Raw genomic sequence first — 25,530 nt, 5'->3', positions numbered from 1 at the left:
TGGCTCTTTTGAGCTGGACTCTGAATATCCAGTTGTAGAGAAGGGTACATTACAAGTACTTTAGCTGCGTACACAAGACACTTAAGATTAATCTTAAACTCACTTCTCTGAAAATCTCTCAGATATTGTTGTAGATGTCTTCAATTACCTGTGCCCCTACCTTAACTCTCCCACTCAAAATTGTAAAAAGTCAAAATATAGTTTCTGAATAGTGTGATTTTTTTTTTTTTTCATTTTTAAAATGCTTTTTTTTTTTTTTTCAATTCTGTTGATTTTGAAAGATGTTTCACAGGAAGCTAAACCTCATTAGCTTGTGTGAATAAAGTTTCTAGTCAAAAACAAACAAAAAAACAAACAAAAAAACCAACCCTATAACTTATTATTTTGCAAGAAAAAATGTTTAAGGTGAATTTATTGCTGTAGTAATTAGAGATTGTTAGTATATGATGTTCTAATGTGTGGGAGATCACAGAATCACAGAACTGAAGGAGTTGGAAGGGACCTTGAAAGATCATTGGGTCCAACCGCTCTGCCAAAGCAGGTTCCTTAGAGCAGGCTGCCCAGGTAGGCGTCCAGGCGGGCCTTAAATATCTCCAGAGAAGGAGACTCCACAACCTCCCTGGGCAGCCAGTTCTAGTGCTCTGTCACCCTCACCATGAAGAAGTTCTTTTGCATGTTCGTGCAGAACTCCCTGTGCTCTATTTTGTGACCATTACTCCTTGTCCTGTCCCCATAAACCACTGAAAAGAGATTGGCCAAATCCCTCTGTCTCTCACACTTCAGGTATTTATACACATTGATGAGATCGCCTCGCAGTCTTCTTTTCTCCAGGCTGAACAGACCCAGGTCTCTCAGCCTTTCCTCACAAGGAAGATGCTCCAGGCCCCATATCATCTTTGTGGCCCTCCGCTGGACTCTTTCCAGGAGATCCCTGTCGTTTTTGTACTAGGGAGCCCAGAACTGGACATAGTACTCCAGGTGAGGCCTGACCAGGGCAGAGTAGAGGCGGAGGATCACCTCCCTTGACCTGCTGGCCACACTCCTTTTAATGCACGCCAGGATCCCATTGGCCCTCTTGTCCACGAGGGCACTCTGCTGGCTCACGGTCAACCTGTTGTCCACCAGGACCCCCAGGTCCTTCTCCCCAGAGTTCCTCTCCAGCAGGTCATCCCCCAGCCTGTACTGATACATGTGGTTCCTTCCCAGGTGCAGGACTCTACACTTGCTCTTATTAAACCTCGTTTGGTTTCTTCCTACCCATCTCTCCAGCCTGTCCAGGTCTCACTGAATGGCAGCACAGCCTTCTGGCGTGTCAGCCACTCCTCCCAGCTTTGTGTCATCAGCGTACTTGCTGAGGGCAGACACTATTCCCTCATCAAGGTCGTCGATTAAGATGTTGAACAAGACTCGACCCAGCACCGACCCCTAGGGAACACTGCTAGTCACAGGACTCCAGCCAGACTCTGAGCCACTGATTACCACCCTCTGAACTCAGCCAGTCAGCCAGTTCTCTTGTAATTACTGTCAACTCCTCTATCCCGCACTTTCTCAGCTTTGCTATCAGAATGTCATGGGAGACAGTATTGAAAGCCTTGCTAAAGTCAAGGTAGATTATATCCACCACTCCCCCCCCATCTACCCAGCTGGTGATGCCATCATAGAAGGCAACAAGGTTGGCTGAGCATGACTTCGCCTTGGTGAACCCATGCTGACTACTCATAAACTTCTTCTCTTCCAATTACTTGGAGATTGCATCCAGAACAAGCTATTCTAACACCTTTCCAGGGACAGAGGTGAGAGTGACTGGCCTGTAGTTTCCCAGATCCTCCTTCTTGCCCTTCTTGAAGACCGGAGTGACACTGGCTATCCTCCAATCTTCAGACACCTCTCCTGTTCTCCAGGACCTTTCAAAGATGATAGAGAGTGGTTTGGCAATTACCTCTTCCAACTCCCTTAGCACATGTGGATGCATCCTTTTGGGACCCATGGATTTGTGTGTGTTGAGCCCACTCAGATGCTCCTGAACCACTCCCTTTTCACCAAGGGGGGAGATCTCCACTTCCCAGACTCTTTCTCCTCCCTCCAGGGTCGAGGAGTCCCGGGGGAAAATGCTATAGTTTATTCATTGTTTTCCCCTCACTAACAACTGGCACTTCTCAACTCAAAATAATGCTTGTTAAATATTTTTATGAAGACCTTGCAAGCTGCATTGAGTTGCACCGGGAGAATCTGAACCCAGATGTGAATCTGAGTCTCAATCTGAACTGCTGCTGAAGTCCTCAAACATGGTAAACTTACATGAAAGATGAAAAGAGATAGTGTTAAAATCATTTCATATGTGTTTTCTGTGTTAGACAAAGAGCTGGGTTCTGGCTCATCTGATATTATAGTAATAGTGTATACATATATAAATATATATTTAATTTTAGTCTGTTACTAAAAGGAACTCTTAAAACTGTGTACACACAGAATAGCATACTGGTATTACTTCTCAGTTTCATGCCTTTAAAATGCCCCTGTTTGGTCACTTATACCTCATTCCTCTGCTAACTTGAACGTGTCATCTGTGAAACTAGGACAGAATATCCTGTCAGAAGGAGAGACTCTGCCCTAAGATGCTTTGGAATACTATGAAAAATTAATAATAAAGTAGTAATTTACTACTTGTCCTTTTATTAGTGTGTATTCTTACTTTTGTCTTTTTGTTCACTTTGGACAATGCTTGTATTGCACTTTGTGCAATACTGTTTTAATTTAATTCAATTACAGAAATTAATGTAATTTAATTATAACTAAAGATATTCTGACAGCTTCTCCAGTTGTGACTGTAATGTCAAATGGATTTAAGATTTTATTTGAATGATGTGCATGGATGTTTAACTTGTTCTAGTGAAATTTCCTGTTTTTTTTTTTTTTTTTTTTTTTTAATCTCAGAAATGATAACAGCATGTCGTGAACCAGTCATTTTTGTTGCATAAAGAGGCATATTGGGTGAATTCTTCAGTTGCAATTCAAGATTCAGTTGATTAAAAATACATTGGTACTGTGCCCCACAGCTGGTCATGTTTTACAGCCAGTATTTAATACCGAGGCAGAGATGCAGTTTCTGTATGTGACAAATTACAGAAGTAATTGTAATATCATTGTTTCATTTAATTTAAATTATGTTTATGTTTATATTTATCTATTATATTAAACATTAAAATTAAGGTTTAGAAATGCATACCGAAGACAAGTCTTTGAGAAAGAGAAACTGTCTTGCAAAATCTATCCCCCAAAATAATGGGGGATAGAGTTTTACCGATGATCCATTGTGGTTTTCAAATTCTTTGGAACTTCACATTTTCAAATGAAAGCTATATGTGGTTAGGTTAAGGAAGACCAATTTTCAGTGCTCAGTGCCAATAAAGTGGAAAAATTACTGAAACTGAATGACATACTGACATACCCTTAGTTATTACAAGTCTTGAAGAGGATTCCCATTTTTGGACTTCACACTCAAAATGAAACAACCTGGAGAAATGTTTTCAGGCTTTTTTTTTTTTTTTTTTTTTTTTTTTTTTTTAATTCGGATACTACTGATAAAAGTACTGATTTCTTAAGTTTTTATGTTCCATTGAAAAACAGGCTTTAAAATAATCCAATCATGTTTAGGATGCATTTCTTCAATTTCTTCTCTTGTGCTGTGGTGTTTTTTACAGGTGGCATATTTTTTTCCTCAAACCAAGGGTCTGCAAAGTTTGCAGAATTTAGTCAGCGAGACATCAACTTGCACAGTATTTGATTTCTCCATTTTACTCATTTCTAGAAATAGAGAAAAGCACTAATACTGAGGCATAGAAGTACTTAGAGATTATATGAACTTCCTTATCTCACGAGAAACTCCAAACATACCGGAATTTCAAGGAGTAAAATTTCTGAATTCTGCAAAAGGTGACAAATGAAGTTAGAAGAATTTGCTTCGTGTGAATGAAAATGAAGATTTCTGACTCATCAAAACTTTATAAGAAACAATGGCAGTTTTATAGGCGGGAATTAAGGTTTTATAAGCCACCTCTTCATTATCCAAAGGAGAAAGAAAGCTTATAATGCTTTAATGTATATTATATATAATATATATTTTTTACATATATAATATACATTATATATATAATGCTATAATGTATGTAATTTAAAAACTTCAAGAACTACTGCAATTTTACTGTTATGAACAATATAATTTATTTTTTCTAACAATCAATATTATAAAATATTGATGTTTTTATGGAAACTCAATTATGTCCTTTGCAGATGTCCTTCTGAATTAGGTGTAAGGAAGCATCCTTTGGTCTTCAGAAATGTCTTTTGGAAGATTGACAAAAATACTGGCATCTTGTTAAATTAGCTGTATTTTCCAGTGTGGAATTATAGGCCAGCCATCAGTCAGCTGCTACAGCAGGTGCTGATACTGATGGAACCCCAAAGAACAGCAGTAGTGATTTCTGAGCCAGGCAAAGCTATGCTCCCTCTCTTTTCCTTATGTATGGATACTGTTTATTTATTTTATTTTTATTATTTAATTTGCTTGGTGTTAGTTGCACACAATTGATCTTGCAAGCATTTTAATAGCATGACTGATTTTCATTTTCTAAGAGAGAATGTTTTATGTGTGTGAGAAGGCACTTCTTTGTTGTGAGGGTGACAGAGCACTGGAATGAGTTGCCCAGAGTGGTTGTGGAGTCTCCTTCTCTGGAGATATTCAAAACCCTCCTGGATGCCATCCTGTGCAATATGCTCTACGTGATCCTGCTTGGCAGGGGTGTTGGAGTAGATGATTTTCAGAGGTCCCTTCCAACATCAACCATTCTGTGATGTGTGCATGATACTGTATTACATAAAAACATTTATATGATTAAGAAACAGGGTCAAAGGATATTTTTTATGGGTATAGATAATAACAAGCATGATCTACTATGAATGTGCATCAGAATTATATATATAAATTTATATATATATTTGTAATAGATGTCTATAAGAAAAAAAATCATCATTTGCAATTTTCTGCCTGGCAAAAATGGTTAAATGTGTGTGAAAAGACCAAGTAGTATGATAGTTCAGTAAATGCCAATAGACTACACTGTTCTGTAAAAAGCATTTTACACAGAAATGTCATGGAAATGTATAGTTTATGAATGAGGTAGTGTTACTGGAAAATTTCTGGATATAGTAGAGATGTGTTTTTTTTTCCTCCTCTCACTAGCCCTTTCACCACTTTCTTCCAAGTCACCCAACAACTTCATGATTTTACAAGACAATATTTTCTTTTTACCATGAAATAGCGCTAGAAATTTTGCTCCTTTTTCCACCTGCTGAAATGGAAAAAGAGAAAGGAATCACACTCTATCAGGATGAATTTGACTGGGAATTTGAGAAACATTTGCTTCCACGCTCTTCTGGAGATGTTGATTGTGACATGACTGTGGGATAAGGGGTGAAAAAAAGGGATAAGAAGTCTGTGTAAAGTGGTGAGAGAGAGAGATATGGTAATAAATAGACCAAGTAGATAAATAAAAATTTAGCATGAAGATGATACATTTAGAATCATTTTAATATAATGTTACATGCTGTATTTTGATCTTGTCAGATAAATAAATGGCTCTGGAAGGAGATGTCTTTGCGTTAATGTTAACTCCAGGGAGTTAGCAGACTCTTTATAGTACTCATCTGATTTTTAGCAGCTCCTGGTTATTTTCTTATCTGTTCAATAAAGGGGTGGATCTTAAATTTTGCTAAATACTTCTGTGCTGATCATCTGCCTAATTGCATTTGGCATCTATAGTCAGATTTACCTTACCATTGCTGTTCAAAATTGTTATTTATTTATAAGAATATACATGGATTGTGAGACAAACTGTAATGTAATGCAGAAAATATATGGACTATATCACCCAGTATTCACTAAAGGCATTATTCCAGTGTTTCTTTAAGTGTAGAATGTATGTTCCATGTTATACTTTTGAAGTTGAGACAAAAAGGTAGATGTTTCTATTGCTGCCTTTTTGTTTCCCTATGCAAAAAATAAAATAAAATAAAATAAAATAAAATAAAATAAAATAAAATAAAATAAAATAAAATAAAATAAAATAAAATAATTAGTTGAGTAAAAGCACAGATCCACCATACACTGTCTGGTTTTGTACATTAAAAAAATTCTGCCACAATGGGCCTATGGTTTTGTAGTTTTTTGATTTGTTTCTGTCAGATGATTTTCTAGGATCTTAAAAAGAAAGGCATTATAGTCATAAAAGGCTGGTGGCTATCCAAAACTTGTTTATTCATAGTTGTGCTTTTGAAAATGGGATACATCATTTATAAGTTCTTTCATTAATATGTCTTTAGGTTGTTACTGAGAAAGTTTATACTGTGGACAGCAATATGTAGGAGCTGTTTAATTAGCTTGTTTTTCTTTTTTATTTTTTTTGGTATTTTATTTGTAGGAAAAAAAAAATAATTGTTTTATTCTATGCCATTTGAATGACATTTCATGTGCTGAGGCAACATTTTATCAGGAGCCAAATGCAGACTATTCATAACGATCTGGAAAGTTCTTAATTAAGCATAGTTCATCAATTATTCCTTGGGATGTTCCCAATTTTTATTAAAGCTTGTTCTTTTCCAGGTGTTATTTGTTCACATAGGTGCCATCATGTATAAATATACAGAGAGATATATGTATCTTGAAACCAAAAAAACTTGATTCTTAGAAACACTTCAGTTTAGTAACCTCATTCCTTCTTTACTGATAGAAATGTTAGGGTGCATGTTGAAATCAACATGTAAAATTTCCTGTTCTTCAAATATTAGAATAAGAATTATTCTAATAAGAATTAAGAATTAGAATAAGATTCTAATATTTGAATTATATTTTCTTAAGAAAGCATGAATATATTTATTTTTTTTTACTGATGAGTACGAGCTCTGAAATCATTGAAGTTCTCTCAAAGATTGACTCAGAGTGGATTATGAGAATTTCTTCTACAATGACTAACAGAGGTTTTAGGTAGACAAAACTTCCACACCAAGCTTTTAGTTTACCATTTTACTTCTGGTTTTAAGTCAACTTTTTGTTTGTAATTACACTGTCATAACACATAAAAATCATTTTTCGTATTAACTGTCTGTTTGCTTTTTCTAACCAGGTATTAAAGTGAAATTTAAAACCCAGGAACCTGATGGTTTAATTTTTTTCTCTGCATCACCTGGGAATCAAGAGGAATATATTGCACTTCAACTGAGGAGTGGACGTCCTTACTTTCTCTTTGATCCACAGGTACACCAAAAAAACAAGATTCTTTACTTACTTATCTATTTATGTATTTAAAAGAGTTCAAGCTAGCTGGCCCTTAGTTAACTGGAGATTTTGGGGAAAGAAATGTTCTTTTTTTTCCTCTTTTTGGTCAGTACCATCAAACACCACTACAACTTAAAGTAGCAATATATCAAACAGCTAGAAAGAATTGGTTTTGAATTTGTAAATAAAGGTTTTATATTTTTTAGTCATTCATTCCTAAGCCTCCTATCTCGAGACTGTCTTTCCCTACTGACATCTTATTGCTATCAATGTGATGGAAGTAGTCTCTGACTTCCAGCAATTATGACTAGAGCAAAGACAAAAGAAATCAGGGAAATATCAAATAAAATCTACAAAAATCAAAAATAAGATCACATTCCTTACATTTCTATTTGGGTATTTTCTGTTTTCTGTGCACTACAAAAGTGGATCTTCTCATGAATAATTACAAAGTTGGTTATATTTCTGTAGTGGGTTTACGTGGCAAGGTTTTGGTAGCAGGGGGCCATAGGGATGGTTTCTGTGAGAAGGATCTAGAAGCTGCCCCATGTTTGGTAAGGGCCCCACTGTTTTCCAGAGCTGAGCCAATAAGCGATGTTGTTTTGCGCCTCTGTGAGAGCATATTTAAGACAGGGAAAAAAATGCTGCGCCACACAGCAGCTGTGAGAGTGAGAGGAGTGAGGAACAGCGTTGCAGGCGCCAAGGTCAGTAAAGAAATAGGGGGAGAGGTGCTCCAGGCACCAGAGCAGAAGTCCCCTGCGGCCTGTGGTGAGGACCGTGGTGAGGCAGGATGTCCCCCTGCAGCCCATGGAGTACCACGGTGGAGCAGGGTTCCACGCTGCAGCCCATGGAGGAGACCACGGTGGAGCAGGTGGCCCTGCACTGACAGAGGCTGCCGCCTGTGGAAGACCCCTGCCGGAGCAGATTCCAGGCCGGACCTGTAGCCTGTGGAGAGGAGGAGCCTACGCAGGAGCAGGTGACCTGGCAGGAGCTGCTGCCCGTGGGGGAGCCAGGTTGGAGCAGTTTTCTCCTGAGGGATGGACCCCGTGGTATGGACCCATATCTGGAGCAGTTCTGGAAGAGCTGCTGCCTGTGGGAAGCCCACGCTGGATCAGTTCATCAAGGACTGTATCCCATGGGTGGGACCCCACAGCACAGGGGACGACAGTGACTGAGAAGGAGCGGCAGAGAAGAAGTGCTGTAGACTGACCATAGCCTCCATTCCCCCGTTCCCCTGCGCCACTCGTGGGGAGGAGGTGGAAGAGGGTGGATGGGGGGGGGAAGGTGCTTTTGGTTTCTTTCCTTTGTTTCTCACTTCTCTAGCTTGTTAGTAATAAGCAATAAATCTTACTATCTCCTTATGCCGAGTCTGTTTCGCCTGTTACAATAATTACTTCGTGATTTTCTCGTCCTTATCTCAACCTTTGAGCCCTTTTCACATATTTTCTCCCCATTCCTCTTTGAAGAGGGGGAGTGAGAGAGTGGCTGTGGTGGAGCTCGGCTGCCCACTCGAGCGGAACCACGACAATTTCATAAAATCAATGTGAGCATTTTCTAATTTCTAATTTTCTAATCAGATTTTCTAATGATACTGACAATTTGGTATCATATGTATCCACTTACATGCACCATTTCTGTAGAGTTACAGCTCCTCCAGTTGCTGGAGGGCTGGGTCACTTTATCAGCCACATATTCAGTTGTGCCTAATTAGGTGGTTGGCATTGTGTCTATTGCTCCAGGAGTTGAATAGAAATTTGTAACAGTATAAAAAGGTGTGGATTTAGAGATGTTACAATCCATTTTGCTTCCTGAGCTCTGACATGGAACAGGCACTGGTGCTCCATGAACATGCAGAAATGGTGTGCAGCAATGAACCTTTTATTCAGAAATGGACGATCTGTAGAGGAGGCATGGTGTTGCCTGAAGGCTAGTGTGAGATGGATGTCATGACAGGGAGCCAATGGATTGTAGAGGGCCTAAAACTAAATCTGTATTCATCTTTCATATTTTTAAGCACGTCTTTTCTAATGGCTATAGTATTCTTAAGAATGAATGAAAGACAGAACTAAAATTATTGAGCAATGGCTTTATGCAGACTTCTCAGTTCTGGTTTGAGAGTGATGATCAGATCTGAATTTTTAGTTTCTTATGTCCATCCATCTTCTAGAGCATATCTCCTTTTTTTTTTCCTGTTCTCCTTTCTATGGGACTGCCTTCTGTCTTGCTGGTTTACTCTTCTTCTTCCTACTCATTGGGAAGGATCGACTGATGGAGCCATGGTCTCCAGTTCTGGGATTGGCAAGGGGTGGAGGAAGCACCTGGGGCTGCCTTTTTTTTTTTTTCTTTTTTTTTTTTTTCCCCCCACAGAGGAGCTTAGAATAGGGTCTGAATTTTTGTTTTCTTGTTCTGTGCTTTCTGCTCTCATTTGTAATTTCTCTGAAAATGTTTTTTCATAAAACTGGTTCTTTGGGCCAATGCTCCCTTCCCTTCTCTGACAGTGCTGGGTTTCAGCATTTCTGACACCAATTCAAGCAGCTTCTGTGGTTTGCTGAGCTCAGCCTGTAGCTGATTTGTCACTTGAGGCAAGCTGCTTCCCAGAGCTTCCCCTTATTACATAAGGAGGAATCACTGCTAATGCTTCCAGATTTGTTTTTGTACCATCCTTTTGGGGAACAATTAAAACATGTATTCTTCATGGACATGAGACAGAGATGTCTTTGAAGGTTTTCCTTTGAAACAGATGAAAAGACAGAGGTAGGAAGTTCATTTCCAAGGTCTTATCAAAAGGACTGTAGAGGTCAGTCTTCTGCTGACATATTTGTACTGGAGTTTTAGTACTGTAATTTTGTCATGTATTAATGTGTTAGTGTCCAAAGGTTTCTTTTTGGATTAGGATTGAATTATCAATTAACGAAAAGTTGGTGTTGTAGGAGCACAAATACATCAAACTTTATTCTCATGTGTTTAGGTACCATAATAGTTGCTTTACAGCCTTCTGGAAGTGACAGTTCTAATTAGCCATGTGGGGTCTTTCCATAGTGCATGAACTAGTCTGGTCTCTAACAGTTCCAGGAAGATCTGCAATAAGGAGTTCTTTCTCCTCATTTGCCATGTAACTAGTGGCAAATACTGAGAAAAGACAAGGAATTTCTATGCTCGAAGATTCAGACTAGTTTCATAAAAGGCATTTAAACACCTAAATCTTGGTAATTTCATAAATTTATGCCTCAAATCTTTAGCCTCTACTTGGATTTATAGTTACAAACCTAGATATAGCCATGAAAGACCTTTCCCTTATAGTTATGGTAGTTAATATATACTGAAGAGAAGAATACATAAAGGTCCCTGCCTTTCTTGTGCTTAATTCTCCCTCTCCACTGAATCTGTGCAATGTTCAGGAAGAATGCCATGAGTGCTTTGTTCAAAGATACTAGTGCATTCCTGTTGCTACTGAACACATCATGGTGTAGTCTTTTCTGTGACTTGACACCTTGTGGTGATCCTATGGCCAGTTAATGCAACCAAGGTTTTCTCTGTCATTGAAAACTAATGGGCTCCCAGGTAGCAGTGAAAATTCTTGTTCATGTTTTGTATTATTAAACCTAATTCTGTTTCGGTGTGCCAGCCCTTAACATTCCTGTTGCAAGGGTATTGAAATCTTTCTACATATTAATGAAGCCTTCCAAGTTTGTGTCCTTGGCAAGTTTCATGGGATAACCCTGCTTTTTGAGCTTCAAACCTCTAGGAAATAATAGTGATTGAACCTTGTGAATATTATTAAATAACCTTCCTCCAACTCAGTTGTTCCTTTCTCAATATAACTGACTGTTGTCATCTCTTCTGCCATCTTCCTGTCCATGCAACAAACTTCTGTAGTTTCTTGAATGTAAGTAACTGCTTACTATTATTTGCTATTCCTATCCTATAATGTCAGATATCACGTTCTATAGCAATTTTCATTCCTTCATTTGTGTATTGCTGTTTGCATCAGAATGCAAATGTTTTAATTGCTTCTTATTAATAGCATGAGGCTTCCTAACCAAGTTATATGCATCATTTTCTCTAATTACAGTCATGACATATACGATAAACATTTATGGCCCTACTTTTGTACACTTCTATTAATAAGTGCAAAAATTCTTTTGATGACATCTAAGTCTGCAGCTTTTTATCTATAGCAACTTGGTGTAGTATTCTATACTCCATTACAGCTGTGTCCTGTCACAGGTTAATTATCTTTACCCCTAGTCCCTTTCAGCATTCTTGTATATATCTGCTCATGATAAGCAGTACATTCTCTCTTCACTGTATGTGCTCTGGAGATAGACCTGCCAACTCTTAGTGGGGAATTTTCAGAAACATAACTTGTTCTTCTCTAAGTGTGAATTTCAAGTATTTGTCCTGTCCATTCATACTTCTCTAAACTTTATGTACACTATCATTCATCTAGTCTGACCATCTATTTTGTCTTCCTTTTATGTTGTCTGTCTGCTCTCCTCCTTTCTTATTCCTTTGTTGTCATTCTTTGCTGGCCTCTACTCATTTTTCAGGAGGCATGAGTTTCTTTTCTAACTGATCCCTTCCTTGGTCTTGTCTGCATAGTTACATTGTTCCACAGACCTTCCTCTGAGCTTGGTGCTTCTGCAAACCTTCAGCTGTCTGTGAGTTTCTTCTCATCATAATTTCTTTAAACCTACCACTGAAGCTGCAGGTAATTTGTTCATTATTTTTTTTTTTCTTCCCCAGAGAAGCACTGAATATGTTATACAAAGTGAAATCACTAACAGTGGAAATTTAATGCTAATCTGAAATACATTTTTCCTAGTGACTTAGGACAGTCTTCTGAAGAGAGTATGTCAGGATTCCTCTCCTAGTAATGGAGGGAATTCAATCCAGATCTTTTAGAAGATGATCTATTTACTAAACTTGCCAGCAAAAAGAGGAATACGAGTTTCTTTTATTTCATGTGCAAAGTAGTAGATGGAGTCTGAGGGTGACCTGTTATTCCAAGAAAAAAAGGAAGATTGAATCCTAGCTATGAATCCTAAAGGTGCCTTGCGGCTTGGCACTGGCAAAACTTCATTACTCATTTATTTTCTCTCTGGTAGGAATTTGACAATTGAAAAAACCCCATTGGTGGAATTGTATTTACATTATGACTTTGCTACCTAGCCAGTATTTTTGAGAATCCATATTTGTGATCTCTGTACATGTTTTCATGAACGTAAACATCCACATGAAGAGCCACAGAGATTCCATTTTAATTATATACTACTGAGAGCTGCTAAAAATTAAGATTTACTGTATGGCTCAGCAAAATACTCCAGATTTGGTTCCCTATGTGTGTCAAAATGCATAACAAGCCATTTCACAACAGGATATTTGAGTATAATCACAAAGTCACTCAGGTGGTTCTCAGTAAAATGTCATACAGAGATCTTCAATGCAGTGCATTCTGAATCCTGAACACAGTCTTTTTTTCTTCCTTTTTTTTTTCTTCCTGAGATTAAGCACAGGTTAGCACATATGGTTGTGTGGTCCCAGATTGAAATGATCACAAATAAATGTAGTTTCTAATGTATAAAACTATTAATGCTCTAGACTGTTGCCAAATATAATATGAAGAACCACTTATTCAGGCACCTGATCTTTAGAATGCAGCATCGTTTGTAACAATTTTAACGCTAACTAAGTACACTTTGATGAGACAGCATTTAATAAAATGCTCATTAATTTCATCATTAGCAAGGGTATGCTAAGAAGTAAGCCAGTTTCTTATGTCACGCCCAATTAGCATCCCATGCTAGTAATCCCATTAGTATTGTTGAATTCACTAATGGAAAAACTAATGGGCATGCTACCAGGGCACATTAATTGGGCATGACACCAGTTCTGGTTTTAATTATTAAACTACGATAATGAAATGTGTGTTTGTAAAATATTAAAATGTTCAAATAGAAGAGAAGACAATAAAAATAGTACATGAAAGAGTGCTTATTAGAATGTAAGGATATATAACTTTGTATTATTATCATGGGATGGAGGACTGCTGTACAAACTGTCTCAATACCAAGACATTGGCTGAATGGAGTGGGAAACATGCTATTTCCCATGCTGTTCATAGGAAATAATTTTTTTCTGTAATTATGTACATATGTACATATCATATATATTTTCATATATAGAATACATGGTGAGTTCACAATTAAAAATGTATCATAAAATATATACAGTATTTATAAATGTATATGATGACAAGAAATTTTTCTTAGATGCACATCACTCAAAGGCACAATACTGTATTTCAACAATGCCTTTAAAGTATTAATACAATCAGTGATTAATGGGTTTTCTTCATGTGCATAACTCTAAAGTCCTTGTGCCAGAAAGAGTACTAGATGATCTGAAAAGGAACGAACAAACAAACAACAACAACAAAAAAGAGCTGTTTAATTTGGAAAAAATTTGGAAAATTTTAGAAATTGTTCTTGTATTTATTTTATGGCTTGACTAGCTTAACAAAGATTGCAAGTCTTTAATATCATCTAGTGTCTGTGCAACATAATGCTTTTCTTTTTACTCATCACCTCATACATAGAACAATTTTATTTTGTGAATAGTTACCACGTGGTTAAAGTACGTTATAAAGTTCTGAGACAATATTACTGGGATTACTCTGAAGATTGAACACATTTTGGATGTGAATCACAGGAAAATTCTTGAAATAAAATAAATTCAAATATTGCTTTAAAAATGTGCATTTTGGATGGTTTACAGCCTTGAGATTTGGTTTGACATCTGCAGATGTTATTTAACTTGTACTCAGGAATTCAGAAAAGATTTTTCTGTGTTTTGTCATGGTCATCTCTATATTCATCCCCTCATGTCATTTTATATATATATATATATATATATTGTTTTAATAAAACCAGGGAAAAAATTTAAACCACTTTTACAGTCTGTACTTGTACAAGCTTGTACTGTAAAAGAATCCTCATTAATTACCTTCTAGATTTTTTTTCTGAATCTCATGGTATGACCTTTTTCTTCATAAATGTACTTTACCCTCTCACCTAAAACTTCAGTTCCTTTTGATACCAGGTTAACAGGGAAATGACACACTTCTTCAAGCATCCCTACAAATGTTCCTCTATTTTGAATCACTTCCAATAGACAGGCTCTGCAATCAACAATCCTAATGTGAAGGTGCTTTCTCTGAACTGAACAGTACATTGAATCATATCCATTAAACTTTACAACTGTAGCAATCCATGAAGAAGTTAAATGGAAACTCCATTAAAGAAAAAATCAGAAATCTGTGTGACATTACCCTCAATATTTGTGTCTCATCCTTGTTTTTATCAGAGGAATGACACAGGTTTTTCTGTTTTTGATAGAAACTGTACTGGATCCTTCATTCCTTATGTATTTGAAGAGATTAATTTGGTGGGGGAATCAGTTATAAACATCATTCTGTATTCCAAAAGAAGCTATACAGAGGACTTTTGTCTTTATTTTCTGGATGTTAATATACCACAGTGGTGTGAAGAGTTAAGGTATAATTCTAAATCTTACCACCTTCCTGTTCTAACTTGGATTCTTCCCTTAATAAAAAGGGATCTGCAGTAGCAGTCACACCAGCTAATGATGGTGGAAAAGAGTACAACGATAACAGTTGGCACCAAATAATTGCTACAAGAATTCAAGCTCTGGGAAACATCACAGTGGATGGGCAGTACACAGGTAATCAATCCAGATTTGCTTCATTATTTTGGTACTATTCAGGTTGTTGCTCACTTGCTTACTTTCTCACTACTTGTGTGCATCCATACAACAAAAAATTCACTCTTTTTTATTTATTTATTTTTTTAAACAAAATAGCTCCTCTTTTGTCAATGCATCTGAAGTATGTGTCTGCTGTGAATCTGATAATGTAATACTAGGAATGAGAAGTCTGCTTTTTTATGCTCATGAATGTATGATTGTGCTGATGCTCTTTTGTAAAATAGAATTGAAAATATTTCCAGGATATGTATGGGGAAATATTAGGAGATGTTCTACATTAGCATTTTTTATCCAATGTCAATATTCTGTTGAGCTGAAAATCTGTTGAAAGTATAAACACAAGAATCTTGACCTATTTTGTTTAGGTTCTTCCTTAGCTGCTAGTGGCAGTACCATTATTGGAGAGAACACTGGAGTTTTTGTTGGAGGAATTCCACAGGGTTATTCTATTATAAGAAGGGATGTAGGTGAGTATGACTGTGGTCTGCATAATATGGTGTACCTGGAATCCTAGACAGTGGCACTGACTTAACTGCCTTTTCAGCAGTGTGGGCTGTATTGACGTTGTGCCAGGAACATGAGGACCATACTTAATTTGCATAATTATTTACATAACAATTTGGAAAAACTAAGCCTACGCAGGTTGTTTAATTCTATATTTTTGGGACAGACTGAAATATCTGTATATGTGTTTTAATCAGCAGTAAAGCAATGTTACATCTAATGAGGTCTGCGTATATTTTAATGAATTATATAACTACAGAATTATAGAACTGTGTCTGCAAGCAAGTTGTATAGGTGAAGCTTATGTGTGTGTTTTACATTCTAGATTCCAAAGTTATTTTCCAAAAATGCATGAAAATTGTTTTTGCTAGCTTAGACACAAGGTTGTGCATCCCACCTGGTTGCAGAAATAGAATGTAGTGGCCTTTTTTAGGATCCTTCAGGGACTGTTGCATTGAACTTAGTGGTGTATGAATATATCTGTATTCTACAGCTGTATTTGTGTGGAGCTAGATCATTGCTGGCTTCCACAGAATCAACAGACATATGCCTTTATATATAAACTTGGCCTATATGCCAAGAGTATAGTCTACCAACAGATAACTGGTACTTTATAGTTCATAAAAAAACAGGATACAATAAGCTGTTCTCAGTGGATTCATATCCAGATTTACATTTTTTCATATAAATCTGAAAGCCAAACTGTTCATTAAGTTTGCATTCCCAACAGTGATAAAGACATGAAATTTAATTGACGGCTTGCACTGAGGTACACTATAATACAACTTCCTCTTTACCTTCTCTACTTCAGCTTACTAAACCCACAAGTTATGTGCATGTGTTCTTCTAAAACCTTTAGTTCATAAAATTATCGAGGATGTTTTCCGCAAAAACCTCTGCTAAATAATAAAAATCACATTAAATATCTTTCAAGAGAATACTGTCTACAAAACCAGATTTATACTTTTGTCTCTATTTGTCTCTAGTAAAGAAAAAGAGACAGAAGTCATACATGAGTATTCTATTTTTTTTTTTTTTTTTTTTTTTTTTTTTTTTTTTTTTTTTTTTTTTTTTTTTTTTTAGAGAGAATAAGCCTAAAATATTTCCTTGGAATCTTCATAGAGTAGTTGTATTCTGCTGAGCTGATGTCACCTGTATGCAATATCTCAACAAGTTTAAAATTTTCTGGCTATGTGGTAGTAGCTGCCGTCCTTAGTGACTAGATGCATTCATAAATCTGAATTTAGTTTGGAGACAGATTTATGAAGTTAATGATAGTGGTTATCAATTCAAAAAATGCACATATGTGATAGGGTATGATATGCATTCATCCCTATGCTTAGTTGCAGGTGATTGGCTTTAATAAATGATTTTCTTTTACTTCAGGGATGAAGACGATAATCCAGAAAGGATTTGTGGGGTGTCTCAGTGACTTTTTTTTGAAAAAAATGCATACACCCTATGAAAACTGGGAATCTTTGGACTGGCAGGATGCTGAAGAGCAAAACAACGTCTATCATATTTGGGAAGGGTGCCCCACTGTCCTCTCAGAAGGAGCACATTTTCTTGGCAAAGGTAATTTGCTGTACTCTGTACTAGCCATGTATGTTCTTGCAACCTAAAAGGGAGTCACGTTGAAAGTATTACAGTGATCTGATTTTCAAAGCAATTTTAGTTATATAGGATTATTTTTAAATGCTTTAAACTTGCTTTCATGGAGAGGTGGTGCTGCTCTAACTGCAGGTAGATTTGTTTATATTTTTTAGAAAGTCAGGTGTCCATAATATATAAAAAAATGCCGGGTCTCACATTGTGGCAAGATGTTAGGACATTGCACCAGTTTGGTTTGTTACAATAAATTACAGAGAAGTGTCATTTACAAAGCTGAGTGAAAGCTATAAACCTTAGTCTTGAAACCTCTGAGATCTTTGTGTCCAAGCAGAAAGTAGCATCTAGATTTCTGCTTTTGGCTTCTTGAGCCTATTATTTCTGTATTTGATTAACTTATTCATGTATTTACTTTCTTTCAAGGCTTCCTAGAATTGCATTCAGATGTTTTCAGTGGCGGACAGGAATTTGAGATCTCCTTCAAATTCAGAACAGATCAACTGAATGGATTGCTTTTGTTCGTTTACAATAAAGATGGTCCAGATTATCTTGCAGTAAGTTTAGAAATCAGTACAAATAACTGTCTTCAGGTATGATCATTGAGTTTTGCTTACTAAGATACACCCAGCAGATAAGTTAGCCATGTTATTTATAATAAGAAAAATATCAGTATATGAAAAAGCAGAATTACTCTCTTTGCTGAGTTAGAAGTGACTAAAAAGCAGAATAAGAGACTTGTATTAAAAGAGTTCTCTTTATTTTTGGTTCATTTATCAATAAGATGTATTCATTTTGATTTAAAATACGAGAATTGCCATACAGACTGAAATTAGTGGTCCAGTTTAATCCCATCTCACCTCTTTCACTGTTTTTTCAAAACTGTTGAGAAAGCTGCAAAAGTCCTGTATTAGGCAAATTTGTGAGAGATGCATATGAGCTTTCATTTTGTGTCTGTTAAATAAGACTGTTTTATGCTTAAGACTTTAGTTAAGGTTGAATATGTTTGTTGCAGTTTTTCAAACTCGTTGTATTGACTACATGGTTCTGTTTTTGTATTTTTCTTCTTCCAAGGATTTTGAATATAATTAGATGGTGGTCACCACTGAATAGTGGGTCAACTACAGTTATTACTTGCACCAACTAGTAGCTATTAAAGAGGATTACATTGAAAGTAGTATTTCTTTTTAGTAGATCCGAGAAGCAATCATTTACATATAGAGATTTTTGAGTCTATTGTTATTCTTTATAACCTGACCTGCCCTTTCCATTTCTATTTTATTTGTTTATTTATTACTTTGCAGCTGTTTTGCTAATGGCTTGTCATGTCAAAGCCTGTTTTATTGTATGGCATTATATCTAATGTGCTCTTTCTTTTAAACTTCTGACATAAAGCATATAAATATATTTTTCTCCTTTTCAGGTCAGCTATAACTTACTCTGTATTTACTTTTTATATTATTATTTTCAGCAGTTGTTTTTTTCCTGGATTTCGAATTCTTCTAGTCCTGATTGCTTCCTCCTTTTCAAGCAGCCTTGGTTCAGAAATTATAATGAGTTGCAATAGCAAGTCTTTTTAATTACATGCTATTGCTTTAGTTTGTCCTCAAGTAATGACCAGAGTTATGGGCTAGTAGCATACGATGCTATATACACTATTGTCCCACACTAAAAAGACTAGTATGTATGTAATTCATGGTACGAGGGCACTATTTACTTGAACAGTATTCACAGGGACAAACGTGGGGCTTGGGTTCTTCTGGAGATTCTTGTGGCATGTGGTCCTTGTTTCCTTTCTCTTGCTCTGTGAAAGACTAACAGAAATATGAGAAAAGCTCTGGCTATAAAAGAGTGAGGGGACTTAGTAAATTTAAAGTGTAGTCAAAAGCACAATGTAGACAAAAAAACTTTTGTTATGTACTCATACTGCCAGATTTTTGCCAGTTTTACATTTATATTATTTTTAACAACAAATATTGTGCTTAGTTTTCATAGCATTTTTTCTAAACCAAGTAAAAAATGTTTAATCTCCCTTTACACCTAACTGGGACATCTCCATAACCTTGGAATGAGGAATTTTAGAGAGGATGACTATATGCATGCTTTTCCAACCCTTGCAGCTTTGTGTTATGCACATACATAATGATGACAGAAGGTTTTTCCGTACACTTGAGCTCACAAAAAAAGGTTAATAGAAAGTGAAAATGAGGTGTGTAGCATGTTGCGCATGAGCTACGATGTCTTTGTTAGGAGCTTTGGTCAGGAGACACTTGCACTGCAAAACAGATTAGAAGATACCACTTATCCTGAGCACATTGTATGATGGTATTCCCTTTGCATAGATCACAGCTCTCTTATTAGCTTTATAGTTTTGGAATGACTAGCTAGACACATGGCTGCCTGCTACCAAACTGCCAAAGAGTCTAGCTTGTCTTCTGGCCAAGACAAAATTATGTCCTAGAAAGGTGCTCTGTGTAAAGGTCATTTCTTCCACGAGTTCCAAGCCCTGAGATAATTCACTGAAGTTAGAGAGGTCAATCTGATTCTCTTTGGATCCAGACATAATAATTTTGAGCAAACTATGAACAGATAACGTAGTATGAATTGCTCACTCTTGCTCTGGCATGTGTCTCCCCATGAAAACAAGAAAAACAGAAACAACAACAAAATTCTAATATCTAACTGTGATTTTTTCCTGTTAGAACTTGTTTGTTGCATCTCATCTTTTCACTATGTACATCTGAGAAGAATGTGGGTCTGTCTTCTCTATATCCTTCCACAAGGTAGTTGAACAGAGGTGAATGTTCTCATCACACCTACTCTTATGACTGAATAAATCTGGTTCTCCCAGCCTCTTTTCATATGTCATGTACTCCAACTCTGAGCAACTTGGTGCCCTTCCACTCAATTTACTCCAGTGTGTCAATATATCTTCCTTAGACCTACTGACTGCCCTCTTTCTAATACAGCCCAGTACCTGGTTGATCTTCATCATTTTGAGGGTACACTGCTGACCAGTGTTCAATTTGTTGTCAATCTGGACCCTCCAAGTCATTTTCTTCAAAGCTGCTTTTTATTGCCTAAAATATCAGCTGCAGCCTCTTTACTATCACTTGCAAACTTCCTAAGAGTACATTCCTTCAATTTCCCAGGTCATTAATACATTTTTTAAAAATAATTGGTCCCAGTATCAATACCTGAGATGCCACAAGTAACCAGCTGCTTGTTGAACATGCTAGCATGCCTGTGGAAACTCTCCTTGCACTTTGTGTCCTTTTCCATATTCTGTCTGAGCTTTGTCTTTCCTGATTCTAACACTGCATGCTCAAAGTAAGAATTGTGTGTAGAGGAACTATATAATTGCAAGTTGCAGTGATGCTTAATATCTGTACTCCAAATTCTAAAAAGTATGCTTTTAACCACTGAACTGAGAACCTGTTCAGGTTTGGGGTTTTAGCGTAATGATCTTAATTTGTCTCTGGTGAGAGACGCTAACTAACATGTCTGTCAGGAGAATGAGATGATCTTCATGGTTTAACATCATAATGTATGTCCAGAAGATAAATTGACAATCAAGCATTTTTAAAGTGGTCTCAGAATTTTATCAAAAGTAAACAGTTCATGAGATGTTTTTTCTAAACCTTTGCTTGGTACCAGAGAGAACCTGTAAATGCCAGATATATCCAGGACTTTTTTTTTTTTTTTTTTTTTTTTTTTATCTTCATCATGCAGAAAAGTTCAAACTGAACAGTGGTCTTCTAGCTGTTCTTCAGCACTCTAAATGTCAGTACAGGACATCACAAAAAGCAGAAGCATCTATCTCTGCCTGCTTTCTGCTTTCAGACAATATCAAACTGAGTAAATTGGAAGAGGGGATGTGCTGAGTTGATCACCCCATGTTGATCACCATGTCTTCTCTCCAGCTGCTAGGTCTGGCAGTCTTGTTGGTGTACTGCTGTAGTCATACAGGTGAAACACTTTCTTCCCACCAGGACAGTGTGATCCATGTTATTTCTCATCAGTGAAAAAAAAATGACGACTTGTTTGATGGACTGCTTATACAAGCTATAGTATCAATACTGATGCCATGATTTCACCTGTATTTTAACGACCTAAGCTATGAAGGGCTGTTTACCCATTTAAATGGGAAAAGCTGTGGTTCCAAAGAAGCAAATAGGCACAACCCTTGACTTCACAAAAGTCTTGTGAGCAAGCAGTCAGTGTGCAATTTGGAACAGGATAAATATTGCCAGGGGCATCCCTAGTACTGAGTTCTTTCATATACTGGAGTCCCTGTTAAGAAACTACAATCTGATTATGAATACTACAATATTAATGTTACCAGGAACCCAAATATGTCAGCTTGTCAATACTGGTAGTAAGCATATATATTATTATTATTATTATTATTTTTTTTTTTAGTTTTTATTTACTTAAGAATTTGTCATGAAAGAAAAAATGCCTTTTTGTGAACTTATCCATATTTCTCAACCACAAGTTCATCATCAAAATGTTTAGTGCTTTATACCTGCCAGTTTACACTCTCACCCTACTTGCACTCAATTCAGTGTTAGTATAAAGAGTTTTGTAGTAAAGCATTTGGAAACTTCTGCAGTAAAAATTTAAGTAAAATGTGTTTCTATTAGAAAACTGGCACATTAATCTCAAAAAGCACATACAAAAACAATTATTTTCTTACAAGATTTAGGAGAATGAGGATGAAATACAGAATCAATGTATGCTGGAGAAATTTGAAATTGAGTTCACCAGCCAATTAAAAAAGAGCTTAATCAGGTCTGACATTTCATTTCCTTATTATCTGCTTACATTCTTCCAAAAAAAAAAAAGAATTGATAGATAAAATGCTGTTTTCTCATTCTCAAAAAAAAAAAAAAAAAAAAAAAGGAAAACAGTCCTGATTCATTGTCTTTTCTTTTTACTTTGTTACATTAGTGCCAAATTAGCTGTCAAAAAACAACAAACAAACATATACACAGAATATGTGTTCCTACATTTTGAATTTAACTGATGCACTGTATTTAGCATGGTTTGTGCAAACAATTTTACTTGAATTTCTGCTATCCTGAAGATAAAATATCATTATCATTTTAAAACTTGATTTATTTTTTAAATATCTGCAGTGTACTCATCTTTCATTGTTCTGTGTGTGATATCTTTTTCAAAATCTTTTCTCTGTTTTAAAATCTATAGATTGAGCTTAAAAGTGGAATATTAAACGTCTTGTTAAAAACGGGCACTGTCTTTACACAACTGGATCTCTGGTTAGGACTGTCCTATTGTGATGGAAAGTGGAAGAAAGTAACTGTGAACAAGGAGGGCTCTGTAGTTTCAGCAAGTATGGATGAACTGAGAGAGCAGACGTTGGAACCCCATCTTCAGCAACTAAAAGTAAACTCACCTATCTACATAGGTGGAATCCCCCCTGAGATTCAGAGTTTTTATAAAGAGCTGGGGCCAGAACAAGGTAAGGTGACACCAAGACCAACTTATGTTTTTCAAAAACTAGTGCCATGCGCAAGGTTGTTGGTGGATGCTCTGCTCATAGTATAAATTCATGAGTATGTAACATTTATCGACACTAGCAGAGAAGTAATTCATCCTCCCATCCATTGCTATTTTAACTGCAGTTATCCATACACATTCAGCTTAATTTACCCCTGATCCTTTTGTAATGCTATAGAGTCTTTCCAAGCTAGTGACATATGGAACAATCCAAGTTATAAGAGAGAAGAAATTGGAGAATAGCAAATAGTTATCTGAGATACCCAACCGGAAGAGCTCAGATCACTCTCAGAGAAAGCCAGTTCTGATCAACTTGTTTCACTTGATCAGCTTGTCGTGTTAGTCAAAGATCTGGAATACAAAACCAATGGAACGGAGTGCAAACAGCTTAAATCACTGTAATGAGGCTGGATGCTGGCACACGTAGCAAACAGTGTAAGGGCTTATTAGTCCGTTTGCAGACAATACTGATTATGGTCTAAAAAAATAGTATAAAATCCTGAATTTGGATTTTGGCTATGTTACCTGGTGGTCTTTTTCACATTACCAAGAGGAAGAGAGACGTCCACTGTGACCCTTTTGCTCTGGGATAGGTCATATTTATAGAAAAAAGCATTATTTATAGTCTGAACCTAAGGATTGACTGTATGAAATATAGTCATCAAGCTGTCTAAAAATTACCCATTTACTGTTTGGGTGTGGATTTTTGTTACTTGTGATACTATTCATCAGTCCTTGTGTATTTTTTGGATACAATGGGCAAAAAAATTGCAGTCAGTGTGTGTTTAGTGGGAAATCTATTTGGTAACTTTACACATTAAATGCATGCATTCAAGTAAGCTTTGCAGAGCTTCATAGAAGCCTTGTGAATTCACAGCTACAGAACGGATTGAATCAAATCAAAGCGCTAACATTCACAGCTCAAAAATATTGTTTTAAACATTCTTCCAGCTGTAGGTATCACACATTTTCTAATCTTCCTCCAGGTTCCATATGCACAATTTTTATGGCACAAAAGAGCTACCAAGTCATAGCCTGACAATGTTGCCTCATAGCAGATGGTATGGCCTTGTTGGTGAATGCATTCTCAGTTCCTGCAGCAAAGGGATGTGTGAACAAAGAATCTAGGGCAAAATAACATCTAAAATAAATGCCTGAAGTGAATATTCAGGCACATCAGTTAATGTTACTTTTTTCACCACTTGCCCAGCACACTGCAAAATAAGATGGCAGCAGTAAATTTGGTTTTAGAACTTCTGATGACAAAAATATTTTTGTGTTCCTAAATGAAGATTTAGATGAGCAAGATTAGACATCCATATATTAAAATTTTGGCTTAAGTGAATATTTTTAACATATGTCTGACCCTATCACGTTCTCAAATATAGCCTGTCAGTTTCTATCCATGTGACCAATCAGAATGATATTGGTAATGGCAAGATTGAGCAAAAAGAAAGGAGATAAGGTTGAAACACGACATAGGTCCACAGGATGTTAGGGCACACAGTCCAGAAAGTATTTACATCTGTATTTTGCTTTTTTTAATGTCACTTTGAAATAAGCTTGTGTTACTAGACTGTTATAATTAGTAGTAAACATACTATCAACACTACATACTTAATATACTTTTTACTTAATCCTTTTTATTTCAATTTTGCTTTATACAACTCCCTAAAACATAGAGTTTTGAAATGTACTTTTATTTAGGAATATAATTATGTATTGATATGATAAATGGAATATGGAGACTTTCCCAGGTTAATAAATATTTACCAAAGGTTTTCTCAATTAATGTCTGCTTGGTAGTAAATTTGGAAAAAATGCATGTTGTTTTCTTCACCTCAAGCAAGGGATAAATATCCTCCTCCTCCTCCCCTCTCTCCCCCACCCCTCTTCTCTATGTCACATACTTTAAGAAATTTCAGCTACAGGCTGTGGGCCTTTGCATGACACATCACATGTAGTCCTGAGAAGTCACTGTGGAGGGGAGCTGGCAGGAAAGTTTGTGAGAATTTGTACTGTGATTATTTATTCTGCAGCTTCCTGAGCATAAACAAAAAACTACTTGGCTGATGTCAGAAGTCTATAAATAGTGATAAATGCATCTAGAATGATATTTAAAAAAAAATAAATAATAATAAAAAGGGATTAAAATAGGTTATGTAGTATGCATCCCAATCACAAATAAAGGAATGCTTCATTTTGTCTCATTATTAAGATGCTTGTGGAGACTGGGATTAATTCTTTCCTCTGCCACAGACACAGAAACCAACCAAATCTCTGTGGAGTACAGGTTGAGCTTAAATTAAGATTTGTCTATTTAAAAAAGCAGTATCTCTCAATTCCCAGCATGGTGAAGAGGGAAGGTGTTTTATAGGATTATTCAAAATAGGTATCCACCTTCAATGCCACTTCCTTTTTCCATGAACTATGCATGAATATTGGATTCTTAACTTCTGAATTCTTAACTCAGGTGGCTAAGCGTGAATACTGCTTTCATCTTCCATCTTGTAGAAATAAAGGCTATAAAAGCCTTTAGATATAATAGATATATAGTATAATATAATGGATAGATATATAAAATATATATAATATATATCTATAAATATATATATACATGAATAGATATAATATATATAATTATATATCTATATAAATATATATTATCTAGATATCTATATATAAATGTAGATATAAATCTATAAATGGTTGCACAAAGCTGAAAAAGAGCATTGATCTCTGAGAGACTGATTTTTAATTTGCAAAGTTAACACTAAAATGAA

The 25,530-nt window shown here is 36.2% G+C and overlaps 1 protein-coding gene across 1 annotated transcript in view; it reads left to right on the top strand.

Annotated features, from left to right (window-relative positions):
* Positions 1 to 25,530, top strand: part of USH2A (usherin) — a 417,498-nt gene that overhangs the window by 155,629 nt on the left and 236,339 nt on the right. The window contains exons 22-27 of the mRNA XM_084512774.1: positions 7,179 to 7,309; positions 14,947 to 15,073; positions 15,481 to 15,582; positions 17,006 to 17,194; positions 17,651 to 17,781; positions 22,436 to 22,709. Of these exons, the coding sequence (XP_084368900.1) occupies positions 7,179 to 7,309; positions 14,947 to 15,073; positions 15,481 to 15,582; positions 17,006 to 17,194; positions 17,651 to 17,781; positions 22,436 to 22,709 (954 nt within the window). The remainder of the gene's footprint in view (positions 1 to 7,178; positions 7,310 to 14,946; positions 15,074 to 15,480; positions 15,583 to 17,005; positions 17,195 to 17,650; positions 17,782 to 22,435; positions 22,710 to 25,530) is intronic.

Source organism: Aythya ferina (assembly GCF_964211825.1).
Source record: "Aythya ferina genome assembly, chromosome: 3".
Classification (NCBI taxonomy): Eukaryota; Metazoa; Chordata; class Aves; order Anseriformes; family Anatidae; genus Aythya; species Aythya ferina.
This window is presented reverse-complemented; position numbering and strand designations above follow the sequence as displayed.